Here is a 20,522-nt window from a genome sequence, read left to right as displayed (position 1 = left end):
CGCCCTCAAGCCCCGCCCCTCCTTTTTCCCCCTCCCGGTAGCCCCGCCCCCTGCCCCCCGGTAGCGCCGCCCCCCCCCGGCGCGGGGCAGGATGAGCGGGCGGCGGGTGGACGCCAAGGTGGTGCTGCTGGGCCAGGAGGGCGCGGGCAAGAGCAGCCTGGTGGAGCGCTGCGCACACCGCCGCTTCCGAGCCGGGCCCTACCAGAACGTGAGGCACCGGGAACCCCCCCCCGGGACACCGGGACCCCCCCCCCGGGACACCCGGGCACCGGGACCCCCCCCCCACACCGCGCGGAGCCTCCCCGACGGGTCCCCGCTGTCCCCTCCCCGCTGTCCCCGCCCCGCTCCCGGCTCCCGGTGGCCCCGGGTGGTCCCCGCCGTGTCCCCGTCCCGGTTTCCCCCCCCCCCGTGTCCCCGCCCATGCTCGTCCCCCCCCCCCCGGGACTGCCCCCCCCGCTCCGTGTCCCCCCACTGTCCCCACCCCGGTTCCCAGCCCCGAGCCGGGTGTCCCCGCCGTGTCCCCCCGGTGTCCCCACCCCCGTTCCCCTCCCTGTCCCCGTCCCGGTCCCCGTTGTGCCCCTCACCGGGCCGGTCCCCTCCGTGCCCCCCCCCCCCAAAAAAAAATCCCCGTTCCCCCCCCCCGTTTCTCTTGCAGACCATCGGTGCCGCCTTCGTGGCGAAGGTGATGACGGTGGGGGACCAGGCGGTGACCCTGGGCATCTGGGTGAGCGCAGGGCCCGCAGCCACCCCCCTCCCGGTACCGGGACCCCCCCCCCCCAGCCCCAAAATGACCCCCCCTGTGCTGTCCCCCCGCAGGACACGGCCGGCTCGGAGCGCTACGAGGCCATGAGCCGCATCTACTACCGCGGGGCACGGGCTGCCATCGTCTGCTACGGTACGGGCACGGGGGGACGGGGGTCACGGTACCGGGGGGGACGTGGGGGGGGACAGGGGGGGCCCGGGGTTAGGGCCTGACCCCTCTCCCCCAGACCTCACCAACAGCAGCAGCTTCCAGCGGGCCAAGTTCTGGGTGAACGAGCTGCAGAACTGCGAGGAGGTAAATAAATACGGGGACGGGCCCCGTTTTGGGGTGATTCGGGGTGGTTTTGGGGCAGTGCCCAGTGCTCACCGCCCACCCCCCCACCACCACCACGGCCCCAGGGCTGCCGGATCTACCTGTGCGGCACCAAGAGCGACCTGCTGGAGGACGACCCCCGGACACGAGCGGTCGATTTCCACGATGCTCAGGACTACGCTGACGGTACGGCCCCGGGCTGCCCCCCCCGCTGCCCTGACCCGTCCCCCGGTGCCGGTACCGGGGCTCCCCGCATGGCAGCAGGGCCCCAGCTCTGCCAGGAGCCTCCCCGAGCACAGCACGTCCCAACCCGCGGGCTGGGGCCGCTGCCAGCTGGGCCGGGAGCTCTGCGGGGCCGTGCCCTGGGTCCCGGCCAGCGGGCACAGCTGAGGGGGGAGCCGGGGGGAGCCCAGCCCCAGGGGCACGTCCCGCAGCGCTGACCCCGCTCCTCGTTTCAGAGGTGAAGGCAGAGCTCTTTGAGACCTCCAGCAAGACCGGGCAGAGCGTGGGTGAGCAGCGCCCGTGCCGTGGTGGCACCCCTCGTGTGGGGCTGGCGGGTGGCCGTGCGGGGTCTGGGGGGGCTGCTGGCACCCACGCTGCCCCTGTGTCCCCCCCGCAGATGAGTTGTTCCAGAAGGTGGCTGAGGACTACGTCCACTTCACCACCTTCCAGGTGATGACAGGTGAGCGGGCAGGACCCTGCCGAGCGCCCGGTGCCGGGGGTCCCGTGGGGAGGGTGCAGGGGTGGACGCTGCGGGGGTCCCGGGGCTCTGCTCCCCCCCCAGGCTCTGAGCTGGGTTCGTGCCACGCTGTTGGGGACGGTCCCTGTGCACGGTGACCCCCTGTCCCCTCACCCCAGGCAGGGGGCAGGAGGAGCCAGACGCGGACCCTGCTTGGGACTTTTTGGGGATTTGGGACTTTTTTGGGGGCTGCGAGCTCTGGGCTCCGTTTGTCATCGCGGAGTGGACGTGTCAGCAGCCTCCTCCTCCTCCTCCTCCTCCTCCTCCTCCTCCTCCTCCTCCTCCTCCTCCTCCGCTCTCTTCCAGAGGAGAAAGGCGTCGACCTGGCGCAGAAGAGCAGCACCTACTTCTACAGCTGCTGCCACCATTGAGGCCCCATGCCCGAAGGGAATCGCTGCTGCGGGGCGGCTGGCGCTCGCTGGACTCCTCCCGTTTTTTACTTGCTGTATTTTAGCTGCACGAGCCGTCCGCGGCGCGCAAAGGGAGCGTGGCCCCAAGGACTTGCTCCCTTCCCCGGACTCGGCGTGCAGAGCTGCGTGGGGCTGGAAGGTTCCTGCGGCGTGAGGAGCTGCGGGGTCGCTGCCCCCCGACCCCATACCCGCAGGAGCTGCATCCCCGAGCCCCAGCAGCAGCCCCTAACTTATTCTCTTGAACCAGCGCCTGATTCTTTGCAGATTATTTAAGTGTCTCCTCCCGAGGTGTGCAATGTAAATAAAATGCATTGTGGTCTGAGAATGGGCTGGCGGACGTGACGCTTGGGGTCTGACCCCGTCCCTGCACCCGGGGCCGAGCTCCTGCGCCCTCTGCGCTCCTCAGCAGCTCCCGGGGCCTGCCCAAACCTGCTGCGCCCGCTCTGCAGCCTGGCTCTGCCCGGGATGTGTCCCGAGGCTTTGTCCTGGCTTGCCCCATCCCTGCCGTGCGGCACGGGGTCACTCTGCACCAGGTTTGTCCCCTGGGTGAGCTCAAGGTGCCTCCCACCCTTGGGGCTTTCCAGTCCCCACCCCGGGTGCTCGGTGCCCACAGTCAGCATCGCAGCAGGGCTGGGGCCCCCCCCCGAGCTGCCCACTCCCGCCCCAGCAAGACAAAACACAAGAGGACATCGAGAGTAAAGTTAAACTTTACTTTACAGTAATTTTTCTTCTATATACAAAGAATTACAGTACATGTTCTGGGAGCACCTGGGCAGGGCAACCCTCTTTTCATTATAAGTTTCACATACACAGCCAACAGTCTAAGGGGAGCAAAATGAAAGTAATCAATGGTCCAAGACTCTCCCCTCTCCCTCTTCTAAAAATAATATACATGCTGGAAATATGTAGGTTTCTCTCACCCGCTCTGGCACTCCCGCTTAGAACCGACAGACGCGACCTGGACAGCTCTGAGTGACCCCGCGGCCCCCCGGAGCCCCCCCCCGGGCCGGGCACCCCCTGCTCCAGCCACAATTTCCTTCGGTGAAGCCCGAGGAGGGGACCCCGGGCAGGACACCCCCAGCGGGTGGCACAGGGTGGTGTCCGGGCCCCAGGGAGTCCCCACGCCACCCGTCCCCTCCCTGGCAGCAAAGGAGGGGGAGTGGGCACAGCTTCCTTCCCCGGCAGCCCCCTGCACACCCAGGTGGGTCCCCTCGGGGCCAGGCCACCCTCCCCAGGACCCCAACCCAGGGCGCATGGCACCAGAGGATGGCAGAGGCTGCTTGGGACCGGGTGTGTTATCCCATGCTTGGTGTCTCGGAGGGGAGCGGGCTGGCGGGGCAGTGAAGGCAGTGCTGTGGGTTATCGGGGTGTAACGTGCCCTCGGCAGGGAGAGGGGAGGGGTGGGGAGCGTGCCCCCAGCACCCTGCTCCCCCCCAGGCCAGCACAAGCGCCCTGCCCTCGTCCCTGCACATCGACTGGGGCCGCCCTCGGCTCCAGCCACGCTCCACCTCGAGCCTCCCGGTGCTGCTGCTTCTGCTTTTAAACAAGTTCCCAGTGTCTTTAAAAAAAAAAAAAAAAATACACAAAACCCAGTTCCTTGAAGTCAACAACTCGGAAACATCAGAAAAAAAAACAAAAACTGAAACCAGCTCAGTACCAAACGGACACACAGAACATGCAGGTAGCGGACGCCTGGCTTGCTTCACGTGGCTCCACTCGCTCTCTACGCTCACAGGGCCCACTGGCACGGCTGGTTTGGGTCTCAAAACCACCACAAAGCAAAGGAACCCCGTCTCCCCGGGCGCAGGGGACGTGCCTTGTCCCGTTTGGGTCGCAGGCACCGCAGCCCAGCCCCAGCTGCTTGGGGACGGGGTTCAGCCCGCGGGCTAGGAGCCGTGAGTCCAGCCCTACTGTGCTAAGCTGCCAACGTTTTACAATAGCACCACGATAGCCCAAGAGCTTAGCCGAGGGCAAACTGATTAAAACTTTACCTTGAAATAGGACATAGCAACACCCATTTCTCAGATTTCCCTAGGAGGTAGATTCAGTGCTGTAGGGACTGTCCGTCACCGCCGCTGCCCCAGCCCGCGCACGCTGTCCCGCTGCCTCGCTCGGCTGGGATGGATTTTGGAGGCGTTTCCCCACCCGTGCTGACCGAGGGCACCGCTCCCTGCTGCCACCACGCCAGCCAGGCGCCCCTAAAGCCAGGTCCCCAAACCCCGCGCCCCATCTCCCAGCCCCTGGGAGCCCCGAGCCCCCTCCAGCCAGACCTCGGCTGCAAGCACCCCCGTCTGCGTTGCCACTACCGCGGGGAGTAATTAGCACAAAGCTAATTTGGGGTGATCAAACCACGGCACGAGCCCTCGCCGGACCCGGGTGGCGGGCTCTGTCGCTTCCTTTCAGAGTAGCTGCACGTTTTGCCACTTTGCTTTGACATTCGCTCGCTGGCGAAGGCTGAAAAGACTCATCGGGAATTTAGGGCAAAGCACATTACAAGCAGGTTACAATTACGGTTATTCCAAACATCAAGCAAAATCAGAAGTTTAAGGCTGAAATTAAAAATAGAACAGAAGGTGTTGAAGGTCTGAGGTTCCTCAAACGGCCTCGCCTCCGCCCTGCTGCGGCACCCGCTGCGAGCAGCTGACGATGCGTTGGGGTTAGGGCTGCTGCTCGTCGTCCTTCTTCCCGTGAAACACAGCTGAAGCTCCTCTGGCACCCTAAGCCCACATCTCGCCTTAATAGTGCCTGCTCTTTAGGTTTAACCAGGTATCTGACCCCATCTTAAAGCCCCGTGCCTGTAGGGGGGTGGGTTTAACCCCAATCGTAACGCATGCACCCACCGCAACACCTGGAGTTTGTGCACAGAAGTGAATCTTTGTTGTTTTCTTTTTTTTTAAATAGGAAAAGTTTTAGCTTGTGAACAGCAATAAAGAAAGCTACCGTGAGCTAGTCAGCATCAGAAGGTACAGGGTAGGGGATTATCCCTTGGTGATCTCTTCCCACATGAGGCCCCTCACCTTGCCGGTACCCACCCGAAGAGCTCCTCCACCAGCAGAGGGGAACTGGGGCTCTCCTGCTCGTGGTGGGGCACTGACCTGAGCCGTGCCATGGGGCTGAGGCCACGGACAGTGACCCCAGCACAGTGTTCAGAGCAGGGGCAGCCCCAGCAGCAAGCACGCCGCCAGGAGAAGCAGGCTGGAAGCTGTGACCGCTTTCAGCCCTTTCTCCACCGGGAAGGGAGAGCCGTTCCTACCAGGGGACTGCTGCTGGAAGTTCACGTGAGCCTCCCCGAGATGCCAGGGAAAGGGAAGCTGCTCTGAACGAGGATCACAACTGCCCTCGATTCACCTGCTGATCGGAGCACGCCAACACACCACCAAGGTGCCACAGCTGCCACCCTCGGCCACCACCAGCCTTGCATGAGCAGCCCACCAGGGGTACGAGTTACCTGCCGCCCTCCTCTGCATCAACACAAGCTGTGATTCAAACTGGCTGAACTCTGCAAGGCAGAAAATGAACCGAACTGCTTCAGTACACACCTCTCCTGCTCCAAGGCTGTGCCACCAGCTGCCACCTGAGCGCTGAAGCAGCCCATGTTTTCTCTGCGGGGGTGTCGCTGCCCAAAGCTGCTCACCCCCAGGTGAAGGCAGGCTGGGAGCAGCAGGACTTCATGGACTGACCTCCCCACCTCAGGCCACGAGCACGCACAGAGCCCGGCGCACATCTCAGAAGCCCTCCTGGTCTGGCAGAGAATTACCCACAAGGGCTGGGAGGGAAGAGCAGCTCGCTGGAGTCGGCTTTCCAACACGTAAGTGGAAGGGAGCAAGTCAGAAACCTGGATCTTTGCAGAAAAGGCATGAAGGGAGCGAAGAGAGGTGGGGTACGGTCAGATGCAAGGTATAAGGCTGTGGGTTTGAAATGCCATGCAACAGTTCTACCCACGGTCACTGCTCAGAACAAGCTTTCAGATAACCCACGTGCTGTGTGAAAGGCTTCTGCGGCCGTGAACCTCGCCCTGCTGTTTGAGCACACGATTTACAGAAGTGATTTTTCAAACCTGCACTTACGAGAACTCACTGAGAACTTCTCCATTTTACAGATTGAAAAAAGCCTGCACCAAAAATATTCACAGTTTAATTTTCATGAGACGAGTAGCTAGTTAGCACGTGACGACGCAAAGCGGAGCTGGGCAGAGCAGCGCAGACACCTCTCTTACAGCTGTAGCTGGCTGGGCGGCTGGCACGGAGCTGACCCTACTTATATACTCTACATGACTACGTCCAGCTCATGGGAAGGCCTATAAATGTGAATTCGAGGTTTATTTTCCTTCTCACACATGATAAATACTTAATATACTGAAACTCATTACCATTTTTATTTTATTTTTTTTGTTTGTTTAAAAAAGTTAAATGCCCTTAGATTACCTTCTCTCTCAACGGCTCTGAGGAGTTGTCCTGATTCCCTTTCTGCAGGAGTCACGCAGAAACACAAGCTGCTTGCACTTCCCCAGTTTCAGCAGCGAGCAGGAACTGACCTGCCAGTCTTCCCGGAAAAAACATCATTAATCAGCAAGTTTCCATAAGCCGTAAAGCTTTTTTTTGAAGTCGCTAGCTATTCTACAAAGGATCTGAAATGACGCGGACTAGAAGAGATGCACCACAGCACGGGGAACGCCCCCAGTGCCCAGCACACCCGGGCTTTACAGCAGGACGTTGTCCTGGGGTGCACACGTAAGGAAAGGAGAACGGATCGGGATTTGTCTTGGTACATGCGCCTGCTTCCCTTCGTAGAAAAACAGCAAAGCTCCAAGAGCAGCGAGCAAGCACCTGCAAGCCCAGGGATGCGCTCCCAGGTCAGAAGGAAAGGGTCAGCCCGGAGCCAAGCTCTGTCTGGGGAGGGTCCTGCACCTCTGCCCCCAAGGGAGGGGGTCTCCGGCACCACACAAAAACCTGGTGGTGGGCACTGAGATCTGAGGCTGCGGCACCCTGATCAGCAGAGCTCAGAAAAACCAGAGGAAAGGTGGTGGGAGAACGGCCGGGTCAGCAACGTGTCCTCCAGCAGGGCGCTGACTGCATTGTGCCACTCGTCCTCCTCCTGCCTGCACGGGCAGCGCTGGCGCACGGCACCCGCTGCGAGACGCCGCTCTGCTCCTCTGGGACTCACCCCCAGCTTCTGCCCCAACGCTGGGGCGAGCTGCTCGCGGCAGGCTGGACACCCACCGGGTGACAGAAGGGCTCCTCAGCCGGAAAAGGGCGAAGAGGAAAGAAGCCAGGCAGCTGCTCGAGCCCCGTGTTCCAGTGTGAGAACTACGATTGGGTCGGAAGGACACACACGCGCACACACACACACGCACACCGACACAGTCCAGTTAATTCAAGTCTCCTTTGGTTGTAGGTGAGCGAAGCTGGAAGCTACCCGAGGGGAAGGTGCAGAACGGGTCCTGAACACACACAGCACCCTCGCCCCCGCGCTGCAAAGTCAACGACAGGCTCCGACTGCAGCTCTGCAACGCCCCACGCTGCCGGGAAGACCTGGTGGGATGCGAGCACGTCCTGAACGCGTCCGAGGCGAGGGGAGAAAAGACCACGCGAGGCTGCTGGCTCACGGTGCTGGCACGAGTCACCGAGAGACTGGATGGAAACGTCAAGGGGAGCACCGACACCAGCACAGCACCGGGGGAAGTCCCTCTGCCTGCCTCTGCTACTGCTGCTTTACAGGTCTGGGTGTTGGCAGGAAGCACGCCGCGTGTCCCGCGCTAAAGGGTGAAGACACAAGAAGGAAAAACCCGCCAGATGGCTTCTTCCAAGATCTTTCTTGTTCCCTGACCTCCTTCAGATTTCCCGCTCCTGGGGCCTGGGCAGTCGCAGCTTTGTATCGAGGAGCCTCCGTGGATACTGCCTATTGCTGGAGAAAACCGCAGCGAGCGGGTGCGGGAGGCTCCTCTCCTAACAGCCGGCACCACGCCTGTCCCTGGCGCGCCGCGCACGCAGCACGTCCCGGTGAACACACGGACAGAACCTCGCAAAGCAAAACCCCGCAGGGCAGACAGATAAACCCCTTCCCTGCCTCCGCAGAGGTCGGCAAGAGAGTACGCGCCTGGCTGCTCACCATCCGAGCCCTGAAACCTCTCCGATCCCGGGGCAGCCTGACGGATCTGCTTCCTCTAAATACAGTTAGACAGGGCGAGGCCCCTCGCTGTACGCGGGAACCTGCCCAAGAATTGGACCTGGAGCTTGAACACGCTGGATCAGTAATGTGACCATTTCAGTGGAATTTGAGGTTTTACCCAGAGTGGACTCTTTATTTCAGCTTTACCATTCGCAAAAGGAAGAGGAAAAGCTCACGGATGCTCTCTCCCTTTGGCTGGGCCACACTCAGACTGAAAGTGAATGTCCTTGCTCACGTCACGAGAGAATATGGATGGGATGTGCATGGGTTAGGGGCTGGGCTCAGGGAAGTGAATAAAGAAAACAAAACAAAGAATCCCCCTCCCTAAACATTAAAAGACTGAAACCTGCCTCCCATGTTCACCGACCTCACTTTGGCTCTGAGTCAGCCAATTCGTGACAGACAGAATCCTGGTTACGGGCTAGCGCTGCGTTCTGTTCAGGCAAAGGGTCCTGCCCCCGAGGAGTATGTACTTTTCCAGCCAGCCAAGAAATCTGGTCAAGAGTCTGAATGTTTGTGACAATCCACTGCGTCTGCTCCGGGGGCACCGGCGCTTCCCTGGCAGGCCGGGGGGTCTGCTCGAACGCACGCAATCTCTCTGATGTCCAAGGGGTTTGCTCGGCGGGGGCTGAGGCCACTTCCCAGACAGGCTGCAGGGTCGGCTCCGGTAGCTTCTCCGCTGTCCGGGGTGACTGCTCGGCAGGCGTCAGGGCTTTGGCGGCGGGCCAGTGGCTTTGCTCGTGTGTCTGCAGCTTCTCCGTGGGCCAAGGTAACTGTCCGACGTGCGGCACCGCCTTCCCAACCGACCAGGAGATCTGCTCGCTGGCTAACAGGGTCCTCTCCTTCTGCTGGGGGTTGAGCTCCGCGGCGGGCGCTGCCCTCTCCTTGGGCTGGGCGTTCTGGTCGACGGGCCGCAGAGCCTTCTCCGACAGCAGCAGCCTCGGGGCCGATGCGGCCGGGGGCTTCTCCAAAACTTGGGGCCGAGGAGCCACGGCGGCAGCCAGCTTGTCTGAGGCCTGAGGCCACGGGGCCGTAAGAGCCAGGGGCCTCTCCAGGAGCTGAGGCCGAACGGCCCCGGAGCTCGGAGCTTTCTCTGGAGGCAGGACCCGCAGCGCCCCGGCATCGGGAGCCTTCTCCGGAGGCAGGGGCCGCAGCACGCCGGGGTTCAGAGCTTTCTGCGTGACGGGGATCCGCAGGGCCCCCGAGCCCAGAGCCTTCTCCATGGGCAGGACGTGGGGCGAGCGGGAGCCATGGGGCTTCTCCAGGGGCAGCGGACGTGGCACCCCTAAGCTGGGAGCCTTGTCTGTGGGCAGGATCCGCGGCATCCCCAAGGCAGGAGGCTTCTCTGCAGGCAGGGGATGGGGTGTCCCGGAGCCGGGAGCCTTCTCCGTGGCCAAAACCCGTGCTGCCCCGGAGAAGGAAGCCTTCTCTGGAGGTGGAGGCCGCGGCCCCCCCAGTCCAGAAACCTTCTCCGTGGGCAGGATCCGTGAGACCGGGGAGCTGGGGGCGTTTTCAACGGGCAGAGGCCACAGCACCCCAGGGCTGGGAACCTCCTCCGGTGCCGGGGCGTGTTGCACCACAGAGCTGGGAGCCTTCTCCGCGGGCTGAGGCTGCAGACTCTGGGCAGCAGCTTTGCTCAGCAGCTGAGGCTGATCGGCCACGGGAGCCTCATCCACGGGCTGTGCCTGCAGGGTCCCTGCCGTGGCGAGAAGTCTGTCCGCCAGCTGAGGGTGCAGGCATTTTGTCGGAAACTCATCCAGCAGCTCGGGCTGCTGGGTCCCGCTGTCGCCGAGCGACTTGTCCGCTAGCTCCAAAACCTCAGCGGCGGCAGGAGGCTCCTCCGACAGCTGGAGCTGCAGGGCAGCGGCAGGACCGAGCGCCTCGTCCGACGACTGGGGGCTGCCCGGAGATTTGCTGGGCAGAGGAGGCTGCGAGGCGTCGCTGGGAGCCTCGTCCAGCGGCCAGAGCACGGCGTTGGCGGGAGGTTTGTCGGGCTGCTGAGGTTTCAGCGCGACGATGATGGGCTGCTTCTCCGACTGCAGCCTGAGGGACAGGGCAGCCTGGGGCCTGTCCGACGGCTGCAGGCGGAGCGAGAGGGTGGTGGGAGGTTTGTCCGAGGGCTGCAGCCGGAGGGAAAGGGTGGTGGGGGGTTTGTTGGACGGCTTCAGCCTCAGCGACAAGGTGGTGGGGGGTTTGTTGGAGGGCGGCAGTCTCAGCGCCAGGGCGGCGGGCGGTTTGTCTGGCGGGGGCAGCCGCAGGGCCAGGGTGGTGGGGGGCTTGTTTGAGGGCTGCAGCCTCAGGGCTAGGGTGGTGGGGGGCTTGTCTGACGGCGGCAGCCGCAGCGCTAGGGTGGCAGGGGGCTTTTCTGGGGACTGCAGTTTGAAGGCCGGAGGCTGAGGTAGCCTGTCCAAAGGCTGCACGCTCAGGTCTGTGTCTGCAGGCGGCTGCTCTGCCGGCTGGGGGTCATCGCCGTTAGTCAGTGCTCCCATGGGAGGCACGTACTCACGGATTTCTCCTGGCTCTAGGGGGTTAGGGCCGCAGGGATCATGCTCTGTGCAGCACAAGCGTCCGTCCAGCTTGGAGATGAAGAGCATGCCTTCCCGGTGCTGCTTGCAGAAGGATCTGGGGCACATCTCGCAGAAGGAAGCCGCTTCCTTACCGCACATGTCACACTGATGCCACGGGCACTCCCATTTTCCTGCAGCACAAACACAGGAGAAAAGACAGAACTTAGCAGTGGTATAAAGGGAAGATAACGAGGCCTGCTGCAAAGAGTTTGAGGGCAAGAGGCAACGCCCCTGTAAGACTCCGATGCAATTCTACACGTTCTTCTCAGATCCTGCCATAGCTCCTAGGCTAGAAGGGCAGCTAACAGGAATCTGCATCCTTGGAAGCAACACAGGAAATCATAACTGCAACAAACATAAGCTCTGCCAGGTCGGACCGAAAGTCCATCTGGCTCCAGTATGACACAAACCAGTACGGGTCCCTCGGGAAAAGAAGACAGCCCCAGCTTGTACTTCTCTGTGTCTCCTGTTTCCAGATGAGAGCAACAGTATCTGCGCAGAATACACCCAACAGACTTTAAGTAGATATTTCAGGTTCATCTTAAGTCTTTGTTTAGTTCTGGGCCAACATCCTCCCTTCCTGTTTATCACAAAGTAGTGCTCAGAGAGCAGAGGACATCAGGGAGCAGGTTTCTCTTGTCTCCATACCCAAAGACATCTTTAACCCTGTGCACGGACATGATAAAAACGCTTCTTATCATAAAGCCAAGCTGTGCCCCGAGCAGCTCAGTGCCCACACGGAATCTTTTCACCACCAGTATCAACGCCATCATGGAGGAAAACAAATAAGCAAGTCAGCATGACAGCAGAGAGATTGTTTCCTCCACTTGAAGCTGGATCTCATCGGTCCAGCTCCCTGCTCCCCTCAGCCAAGGCTGCTGCTGTCTCTGCCAAAAGCTTCTCATCAGCTTTAAGGCCCTGAGGGACCACTTGTACCCAGGGCACACAAGGCAGAGGCTCTGCCCTCTCACCACGGGATCAGCGTGGCTGCCTTTCCAAAGACTCTCTCTTCTGCCTCTGTGCTCCCCTCAGTGCCCCGTGTTCCCCCTGGCTCCTCATCCTGCTGCAAAGAGCAGCTCCTTGCATGGCAGCCCCCCGGCACCTTGAGCACAGCCACGGGCATCTGCACAAGCAGCGGCAGAGGGCAGCCGTGGGCACCAGCAGAGCACTTCCCACCGCTCTGAACCAAGCCCACATACCCGTGGTTTTTGCTACCAGCTCTTTTGCAGAGGCTGGCAGGCTGCAGCACCGCGCTGAGCAGCTGTGGTCATCTCCTGGTGCTGTTGTGCAACATCAGCTTTCCACTCCCCCCCTCTCCTGCTGCTTTTCCCCCTGGGCTGAAGAAAACACGCAGTAAGTTTTTCCCCTCCTTTGAAGCCAGTCCAAGGCTTCTGTTCTGGTCTTAAATATGTACACAGATTCTGTGTGCCTTTTCCAGTTTCTTGACATCATTTTCAGGGCAGGGTTGTTTAAAATTACATGTGTTCTCCCCTGTCTCAGGCTCGTGGTGCTGCAGCGTGGGTTATATCACTGCTCCCCGTCGGTGTGCACTGAGCCCCTTCGCACCGCAGGGCAGGGCGAGCTCTCGTGGTGCACTGCTGCTGAGCGGAGAGCAGCCACTCTGAACACTCACTTTGACCAGCGGAAAGATTCTGGAATTATTTAAGAGGTCACTTGTAGAGACGGAAAATAAAGTCAGTCAAAAAGTGCCAGTGTGTTTCAGGATGGGTAAATCGTATCAAACCCACTCTAATGGTCTCTGACAGGATAAAAAGGCTAATGAATAACCGTCTCTCCAGAGACAGCCCAGAGCTGAGGAGCTCCTGGAAGCAGGATCGCACCATTAGTAACATGCAAACAAGCAGGAAATTCCAATTACTTAACAGCAATGCCCATGACAGAAGAAATATTTGAAGTATAAAAGAGACAAACCTTTGATGTCCTGTATATATGTATATATATTCCAAGGAACAAGCTAGGAAAATAACTGCCTACGTATAAAAATGGTAAAAGGGTTACAAAAGGCTGAAAATTGTTCTCAAAACCAGCTATTAGTGGTCTTCTGGCAAAGCTAGGAGTCTTTTCAAATGAGGTGCTTCAGGAGTCTAATTTAGCTTATATTTTAATTTTCATTTCTGGAAGCAGAATACCAAGTACTCTTACAGCCTCATGGTTATCTGCACGGTCCTGGAAGGAACTGCAGGAATCTGCTTAGGCAGGCTCAGAATTCATTTGGTATCGATAAACCGGACAAATGCTCTTGTACCAAAGAGGTGCAATTAAGTAAAGCAAGAGCAGGGCAAAGAAGGATTGTAGGAGGAAGAAATAGAATAAATATGTGAAGAAGATCAAGACAACACGACTCAAGGATGATAGGGCAAACCACAAACTGAATATAAAGGTATTTTTGCTAAGCAAGTCGGATCTCATTTCCTGACAAATTTTATGTAAAGCACAAAATAATATTCTGTTCTGTCAGTTGAGCACAATCTCAGTTGCAATACTGTTAAAAATACATGTTACCAGAGTTAACAAAAAAAAAAAATACGAAGGGAAATGGGACACATTCCAGAACACACCAAGAATAATAATTTTCAGAAAAATAAGAGCTGCAAGGAAAGGCTGTTCATTTCATCTGGAAATGCACTTAGGAGATAAGAGTCCTCCAGTATGCAGAAGAACGGATAGCGGGGAGGTGGCAACCCATTGTTTTTTCACTTCAGTCTCTTAGGAGAAGCTTTTCCAATGGAAACCCAGAGAACAGGCTAAATGCTAAAGCCTCCAATAAAGAAGAATCTAAAGCACATGAGAAAGCCTGCCAGGATGTTTGAACGTCCTGTCTTAGCACACAAAAAATGAGAATAGAAAGGTGATGTTTAGGACACTCTCACCCTCAGTTATTGTTTCCACAGGAAGGACCTGTGCTCCTTGCAGGCTTTTACATCACATTTGTTCAGTGCTCAACCCAAGCTACTCTGTATAAATACAAAATTCTCCCCAAAACTTAACACACACACACTTTCTGCAGAATATGTTGCTAGCACTTGTGTATGTTCTGTTAGTCACAGCTGAAGGTGTTGGATGCTGAGCTCTGACTCCCTGCGGAGCTCCAGCAGAAGCCCTGCTGCAGCCACTCTCCTGACAGGTGGCTTCAGAGACCTGGTTACACGCTTCCAGCCTGCCTCAGGTGTGTTCAGAGAGGATTTCTAATAATGATGATGCTTACAGTATTAAATCAGAAGTGCTACAACTCCCTAAACCAATTACTTCAATGCGAATCCCTTTATTAACTGAATTTATAATTTCATCAAGCCTACTTAAGTGTTTTGCTGAGGTATTCTGCTTCAAAAACTTATATGGCATTGGTTATATTCTTACCATTTAATTCTACAGTACTTGATCCCTTGTCAGGCTAACCGAGACTCAGGTCAGACTTTTCCCTTTCTGAGTATCAGTTAAACCTAAACACTCATTGAAGGTCCCATGAACTTCTGCAGTAACCAAAAATTATTGGAACAGAGGAAACGTTCCCCTCAACCAACTCCTGTAAGACTTTTATATGCAATTTAAGCCTTTTCCTCTAATAGATGTTACTTACTCCTCAGTTACTAACAACCTAGAAAACGTTTTACCACTCATACAGATTGCCTGTTTCTTTCTCCATACACAACTACAAGTACTTTGGGGATTTTTTTTTTTTAACTTTGTACTTTATTTTTTTGCCCTCATTTCACCACTAACTAGGAGATTCTTTGATACTGTTTCCTTCCTTAACAAAGGACTGGTGGCTAGTTAAGACATGCAGCACATTCTTCTTCTTTAACTGCCATTTTCCACCAGTGCTTCTCCTCCTCATTCTTTTCACTCAGTCGTCTGCAGCTTTGGAAAGCCAGCAGGAACTGACTCTTGCTGGGCCTGCTCTCTGCCAGGCCCCAAGGATGGCTCAGTAACCAACGTGCCTGCAGCCACAGCATGGCACAAAGCAGGGCCATGCCTTGTGGGCCACGAGGCCTATTTAAGAGAGAAAAATCTCTCCTATTTGCAGAGGCTGTGAAGAGAGCAGTGCCTGGGAGCCCGTGCCCTGTCCTGCTCCCCCAGCAGAGCACAGCTGGGCTGCACTGACCTGCAGGCCTCTTGGTCAGGTTGAGGCAGTCGGCGTGGTACACTTTGGGGCAGCCTGGCTTCTTACAAGAAACCAGCTGCCCTCCGTCCCCGCAGCTGAAGCACTCGTCCTCCCGTTCCTTCATCACCTCTGCCTGCGACCTGCGCTTCATCTGCGGCCGTCTCTTCATCTTCTTGGACTTCTCCTCGGTGAGGGTGGGCTGGCTCTGCGGGGGAGACAACACATTAACACAGCCCCCGACATCCTTCCTCTTCCTGATTCAGCACAGAAAACTGCCAGCCCTGTGACTGCCCCGCGGGATGTGATCAAACATCCCACTGCCAGCTACACCTGAGCACATCAAGTACCTCTATGGTGGTTCTTAATATTTGGCAACCAATTCACTCAAGTAAATCGTTCTCATTTTTGAGGAAAGAGTCCGGAATCCCTGCACCAAAGCCCGGCTCAACATGCAGCGTGTGTGTGCAATTAGCAACAGCAGGGTGAGGAGCCGAGGCCTGCCTGGTGCCATGAGGTCGTGCCACCTCTCACAGATGCCTCTGTCAGTGCAGTTGGGTCTGTCTCCCCATGACTCTGACCCTCACAGGAACCTCTCCCCAGGCCTCCCTGGACTTCTAGTGTTTCTCACCCCCATCATCATTTTCAGCCTGAGTTTATTCATGATCAGTTTCAACCTGTTTTCATGTAAACACTGTTCTCTTCCCACAGATGTCACTCTCCCTCCCTGAAGTAACCACCAGGCTTCTCCCTCCTCTTCACAAGCCAACACTTCCAGTCTTCACCCCAAATCTTCCTAACGGCTTTCTTCTGCCTCTCTCAAGTTCATTTCTCCCAAACACAAGTTACAGAACTACAGACACTGCTCTGGGTGATGTCTCCCAGGGCCACGTACAGTGCCATGAATACCTCTCAGTATTACAGAGCACCCTGACTGCATTTCCTTGTTCGCAACAGCAGCTCACAGTCCTGGGCTGAACACCACCGCGGCTCCTTCTCCACCACATTACTTCCATTGATGACCTTACTGTAGCTTTGTTTCTATTATCCTCCAGGTATACTCTGGAGCACTGAATCACTGAATTTCAGCCCATTTCCAGTACTTTGCAATTGCCCAACTGTCTCCATGCTGATGGCACCAGACACCTTTGTGTTATCAGTACACTTAAGTTCCTGTGCTTCCAACATCTGTATTACAGGCAGTAATGGAATAACCACAATCGGTCCCAAGATTGACATCTAAACGGCCTAAATGCTCTTTTCCCTAGCCTAAGGCTTCTTCTTTCAATGTCCCACACCACACCCTTTCAAGCCAGGTCCTCCTAATCCCCTGCACTGATCCTCCCCAGGATAAGCCTCCCATTGTACCAAACACTCAGGTTCCTGCAGATAATGACAGTATCAAAGAACTACCAATTTATTTTATATAAACTGACACACGCTAAATTTTATCCCATTTTCCACCTATTCTTTATGTCCAAACGCGTGTTCTGCATGTAGAACATCTCTGCATGCTGAGACGGAGCCTGTGAGGTGGTTTTTGCGTGCCTTTATTCTTCATAAACATTAGGCACTATTTTTGTCATCCTTCTCTCAAGATAAAACCAACGTCTTTTTAGAACCTTTGTCTCCAGAGCTACAATTTAAGAATTCTGCAGGACTATCCAGTAGCCCTGTCATGAGGGTGTTACATACCTTGATGTTTGCTTCCCCTTCACATACAGATATTTCTGATTTCATACCATCATTTCCACTAACAGTAGGGACAGGTCAGGTCTTTCTTATCATTGTAAATGCAGATAATGAAATCACCCAGGTGACTGAAATCAAATCAGTCCGAAGGCCATACCTAAACTATCTCACCTATTCTCACCACCTAGCACTTAATTACAAGGAGAACAAAGAAAACGTTTCACAGTTAATTTGAATATCTAAGCAACTCTAGCATTTCTTACTTTTCTACTGCAGTACATCAGACTCCAGAGTGTTCTTCTGAATTCCTAGTTAGAAAAGTCACTTAACTGTTAACTTGAGTATATAATCATTGAAGTTTTGTCTTGCTGTATCATCAGGAATCTTGAAAAATGCATCTTTTGTTGGATGAATTAGACAAAAAATACCACCAAGGTACTGTTTGCTTGGGCATTGTTTCCTAGCCCACCTCATCAAGATGAAATCACCTCAGTCACCACAATGGAACATTAATGCCAATTTAAGGGCACCTTTCTCTGATTTCCACCATGCAACCTGTAACTTCAGGGCAAAAATGACAGTAGTCAAGCCATGTATAACACAGGAGCAGCACAAAAGAAATTGAACTTTAAATCACAACCAAAAAAGAACTAAACACACCAGATGTATAATTCAACTCATCTGTCAACCTCTGAAGACATCATTTTTTCATAAGTTAATTTGTCTGCAGAACTAAGCTCTCTGGGAAATTTGCAAACCTACCCTATGTATTGCCAGGGCTTAACAACCATTCTGCTGAAGCTTTTAACCCTTAACTGTGGGTAAGCTGCCGGTATCGACATGCCAGAGCAGAAGGATTACAGACTGATTTGGTGAAGCTCTTGAAACAAACCAACAGCTGAGACAGATTTAGCTGGTGACAGCTGGGAACTGGGCCAAATGCTTCTGTTATTTCCTTTTCCCAGTGAGAACCAGCTCACAAGAAGGTATCAGAAATCAATTCCTGTTACTGCGACACTGCAGTTACAAAACACAGCTCTCTGAAGTCAGTGAGTTCTCAAATGTAGTGATTTTTCTACTACAGACGTGTCAAATGTATTATTCCTGTCTGATATGTACACTTGAATCACTTAAACAAGAGAATTCAAAATCTGGGAACTTGCTCATAGCATTCTAATTAAAGATAGTGATGCAGAAGCCTTCTAGCTCTAAAGGAACTTGGAGCTAAAGGAATGTGAGTTTGCTGGCCTCCCATGCGTTCTCACAATTTACTCAGGCCTTCATGTAGGGAAATGGGCTGAGCAGAGGTTTCCTGGTCATCCAACAGAACTCTTTCCTGTGTCTATCTTTTGCTGCTCTAGCATGACTGAAATTGCCATGATAACAAACAAAAAATTCTGAAAAAAAGAACACTTTTATTTACTCTTCGGTTGGAGCACCTCTTCAGCAAATTCAGACCCCAGATCTGCACTCCCAGAACAGTAATTTCAACATTCATCTCAGTTCAAGCAGTGTTCTCACGACCATGCTGAAAGTGGACTACCCTTCCCAAAATCTCTGCAACAAATGCACCACATCTATGCAAAAAGGTCATTTGGAAGAACAAAAGCTTAAGGGAGGCATCATACCTTTGGCCGCACTCCTAGGAAGCCACTGCAATTTGGAGCACCACATTTGCAAACTGTCTTTCCATTTCCCAAACATTCCAGATTGTAGTTGAAAGTCAGCTCAGTCCCTGGCACAAAAGCAGATTAAAACCCAAAGAAGTTGTAACAAACTCTGTGGCAGAATGCCTTATTGCTACTGCTGGAGTAAAAGCACTTTTGAAATAAAACAACATAAACGACTGTCCCAACTACAGAAGGGTACCAAATATTCTTCTCCACATCGATTTGTGTGAATTGAGAATTAACCTCACTCTCCTACAATATCCTACAGCCAAAAAGGGCATTCTGTCCCATACTTTAGGATGCTTAGTTCCATTTCTTGGTCCTATAAATTAAATCTATGGACCTCCATTTATAGCATGGATGTTTATGTTCCACAATGGCAGTGCTGATGTTGTAGCTGATGTGAAATTAGAAAAATTAAGTGTGGAAACAGAAAAATTAAGCATCTCCCCAAGTGAGCTACATACCCTCCTCTCCCCTCCTTTCCTTACAGAAAGGTTCCCAAGCTTTTAACTGCAGGTACTGACAGAATGGGGTTCCTTACCAGCTTTGATATTTACAATTGCGAAGAGCCCAACCCGAGTATCACCATTCACACACCATTTCTGAGTCTCACAGTTTGGCTGGCAGCAGTGGTTCATGAACCGAGCGTAATTGCCCTTTGGGCCAGCGTCAATGATTCGATCCTGGAATTGCAAAAAAGCACGTTTAATAACTGCCACAGCCCACTCAAGCCATTGCAGCAGAGGTACCGGTGTGCCAATGAAGTCTTTTTCAGTAGTGACAAGCGCAACACCCAAGACATCTGGTCTCTGGACATCAGGACATCTTGCAAAGCACCTGAGTATGCAAACAGGTTTTAACCAAGTGTTAAGTGCAGGTGGCAGTCGCTCTGTTGCCTGGACAATCAACAGATGGCTGATCAGTTTCCACACTGATGTCTCTGATCAGACCTGGCAGAACATGCAGCGATACAGACTCCTGCCCAATATCATCATCATCTTAAAAGGGGCACAGCCTCCTGAACAGCCATGAAAGCACTACCACTGCTTGCTGGGAAGTTAGCACTCTCTGTAATGTCAGGGCTGAATAAACACCAAGGAAGCTGGTTCATACTTTGCTCCTGATCTTAAGGTCCAATCTGAAACTTCTCCACGGCACATTATGTCCATTCTTTCAGTCTTCATTTCCACAAGTGGAAATGCAGACCAGCTCATCAGTGTCTCTTAGCACCTTTTTACTTGCTGGAGAAGAGCACTATCATGCCTACCTTGCAATCATTTTACTTCTGGCTAGGCTTCTGACAAGAGAAGCTCCTTCCACATACCTTATCCAGTGTCAACATGTAGAAATTGGTGATGTCGTGCTCCTGAGCATAGCGGATTCGGGCTCGGCACTCCTCTTCATCGATTAGCTCCCCAACATACTCATTAACAAATTCACCCTGCCACAGAGAAAACAGGCTGATAAGATATGACAAATTCCCTCTGAGATGGAGGGACATCCATCTTTGTGCTAAAACTTAGTTCCCGTTTCCTTTCTGGAATTTTTTTTCATAATCTTCCTCTGTGCTTTGCAGTCGGTTTGACCTACGGTTTCAATAAGAGCCCTGAATTACAAATCCATTTTACACACAGAAACAAGTAACCTGAAATAAATTAAATAAAGCAACAACAACTATAGACAGAAATAACACTCAGGGACAGCATGAAGTAAATCACAAGCATAGTTCTCTTCTGCAAAGCTCAAGGCACTGCATAACTGCGTTCCAGCTGGAACAACATCCTTTGGGGGACCAACCACGCTGAGAATGAAACACCCAGGGCACCTGCTCCTGCAGTAAATCTGTGGTGTTCACCTGCACTAAGTACTACAAAGACCATTACAGGGAACCTCAGCTCTGCTCCATTGGTGCCAACAGGTGCCTCCATTAAATAATTGAGCTTTGCTTTTTCCAGACTGTCTGTTAAAAGTGAAATATAAGGTGCATGAAATGGCAAAGAGACCCTCTAACCTACAGCACAGCAGGCAGCAAAGCCTAAACAGGACAGACTTGCATTTTTCCCACAGATATCAAGCCT

At 54.5% G+C, this 20,522-nt stretch overlaps 2 protein-coding genes across 5 annotated transcripts in view; one reads left to right on the top strand and one right to left on the bottom strand.

Annotated features, from left to right (window-relative positions):
• The first annotated feature begins 44 nt into the window (after window positions 1-44).
• On the top strand, window positions 45-2,549 carry RAB24 (RAB24, member RAS oncogene family). Its single transcript, XM_038186586.2, has 8 exons — window positions 45-208; window positions 656-724; window positions 817-895; window positions 990-1,057; window positions 1,162-1,261; window positions 1,534-1,584; window positions 1,695-1,757; window positions 2,121-2,549. Exons 1-8 carry the CDS (start codon window positions 92-94, stop codon window positions 2,183-2,185), a joined length of 612 nt encoding a protein of 203 aa, XP_038042514.2. The 5' UTR covers window positions 45-91; the 3' UTR covers window positions 2,186-2,549.
• Window positions 2,550-2,913: 364 nt separating this feature from the next.
• Window positions 2,914-20,522, bottom strand: part of NSD1 (nuclear receptor binding SET domain protein 1) — a 60,779-nt gene continuing 43,170 nt past the window's right edge. For all 4 annotated transcript variants that reach the window (XM_038186558.2, XM_038186556.2, XM_027468618.3 and 1 more), the window contains exons 19-23: window positions 19,769-19,885; window positions 18,986-19,127; window positions 18,400-18,506; window positions 15,083-15,287; window positions 2,914-11,090 (exon numbers count right to left, since the gene is read on the bottom strand). In XM_038186558.2, coding sequence (XP_038042486.2) covers window positions 8,761-11,090; window positions 15,083-15,287; window positions 18,400-18,506; window positions 18,986-19,127; window positions 19,769-19,885 — 2,901 coding nt within the window. In that variant the 3' untranslated portion in view covers window positions 2,914-8,760. The remainder of the gene's footprint in view (window positions 11,091-15,082; window positions 15,288-18,399; window positions 18,507-18,985; window positions 19,128-19,768; window positions 19,886-20,522) is intronic.

This window comes from Anas platyrhynchos, chromosome 14 (genome assembly GCF_047663525.1).
Source record: "Anas platyrhynchos isolate ZD024472 breed Pekin duck chromosome 14, IASCAAS_PekinDuck_T2T, whole genome shotgun sequence".
NCBI classification, from domain to species: Eukaryota; Metazoa; Chordata; class Aves; order Anseriformes; family Anatidae; genus Anas; species Anas platyrhynchos.
Note: the sequence above shows the minus strand (reverse complement) of the source record. Positions and strands in the feature narration are given on the sequence as shown.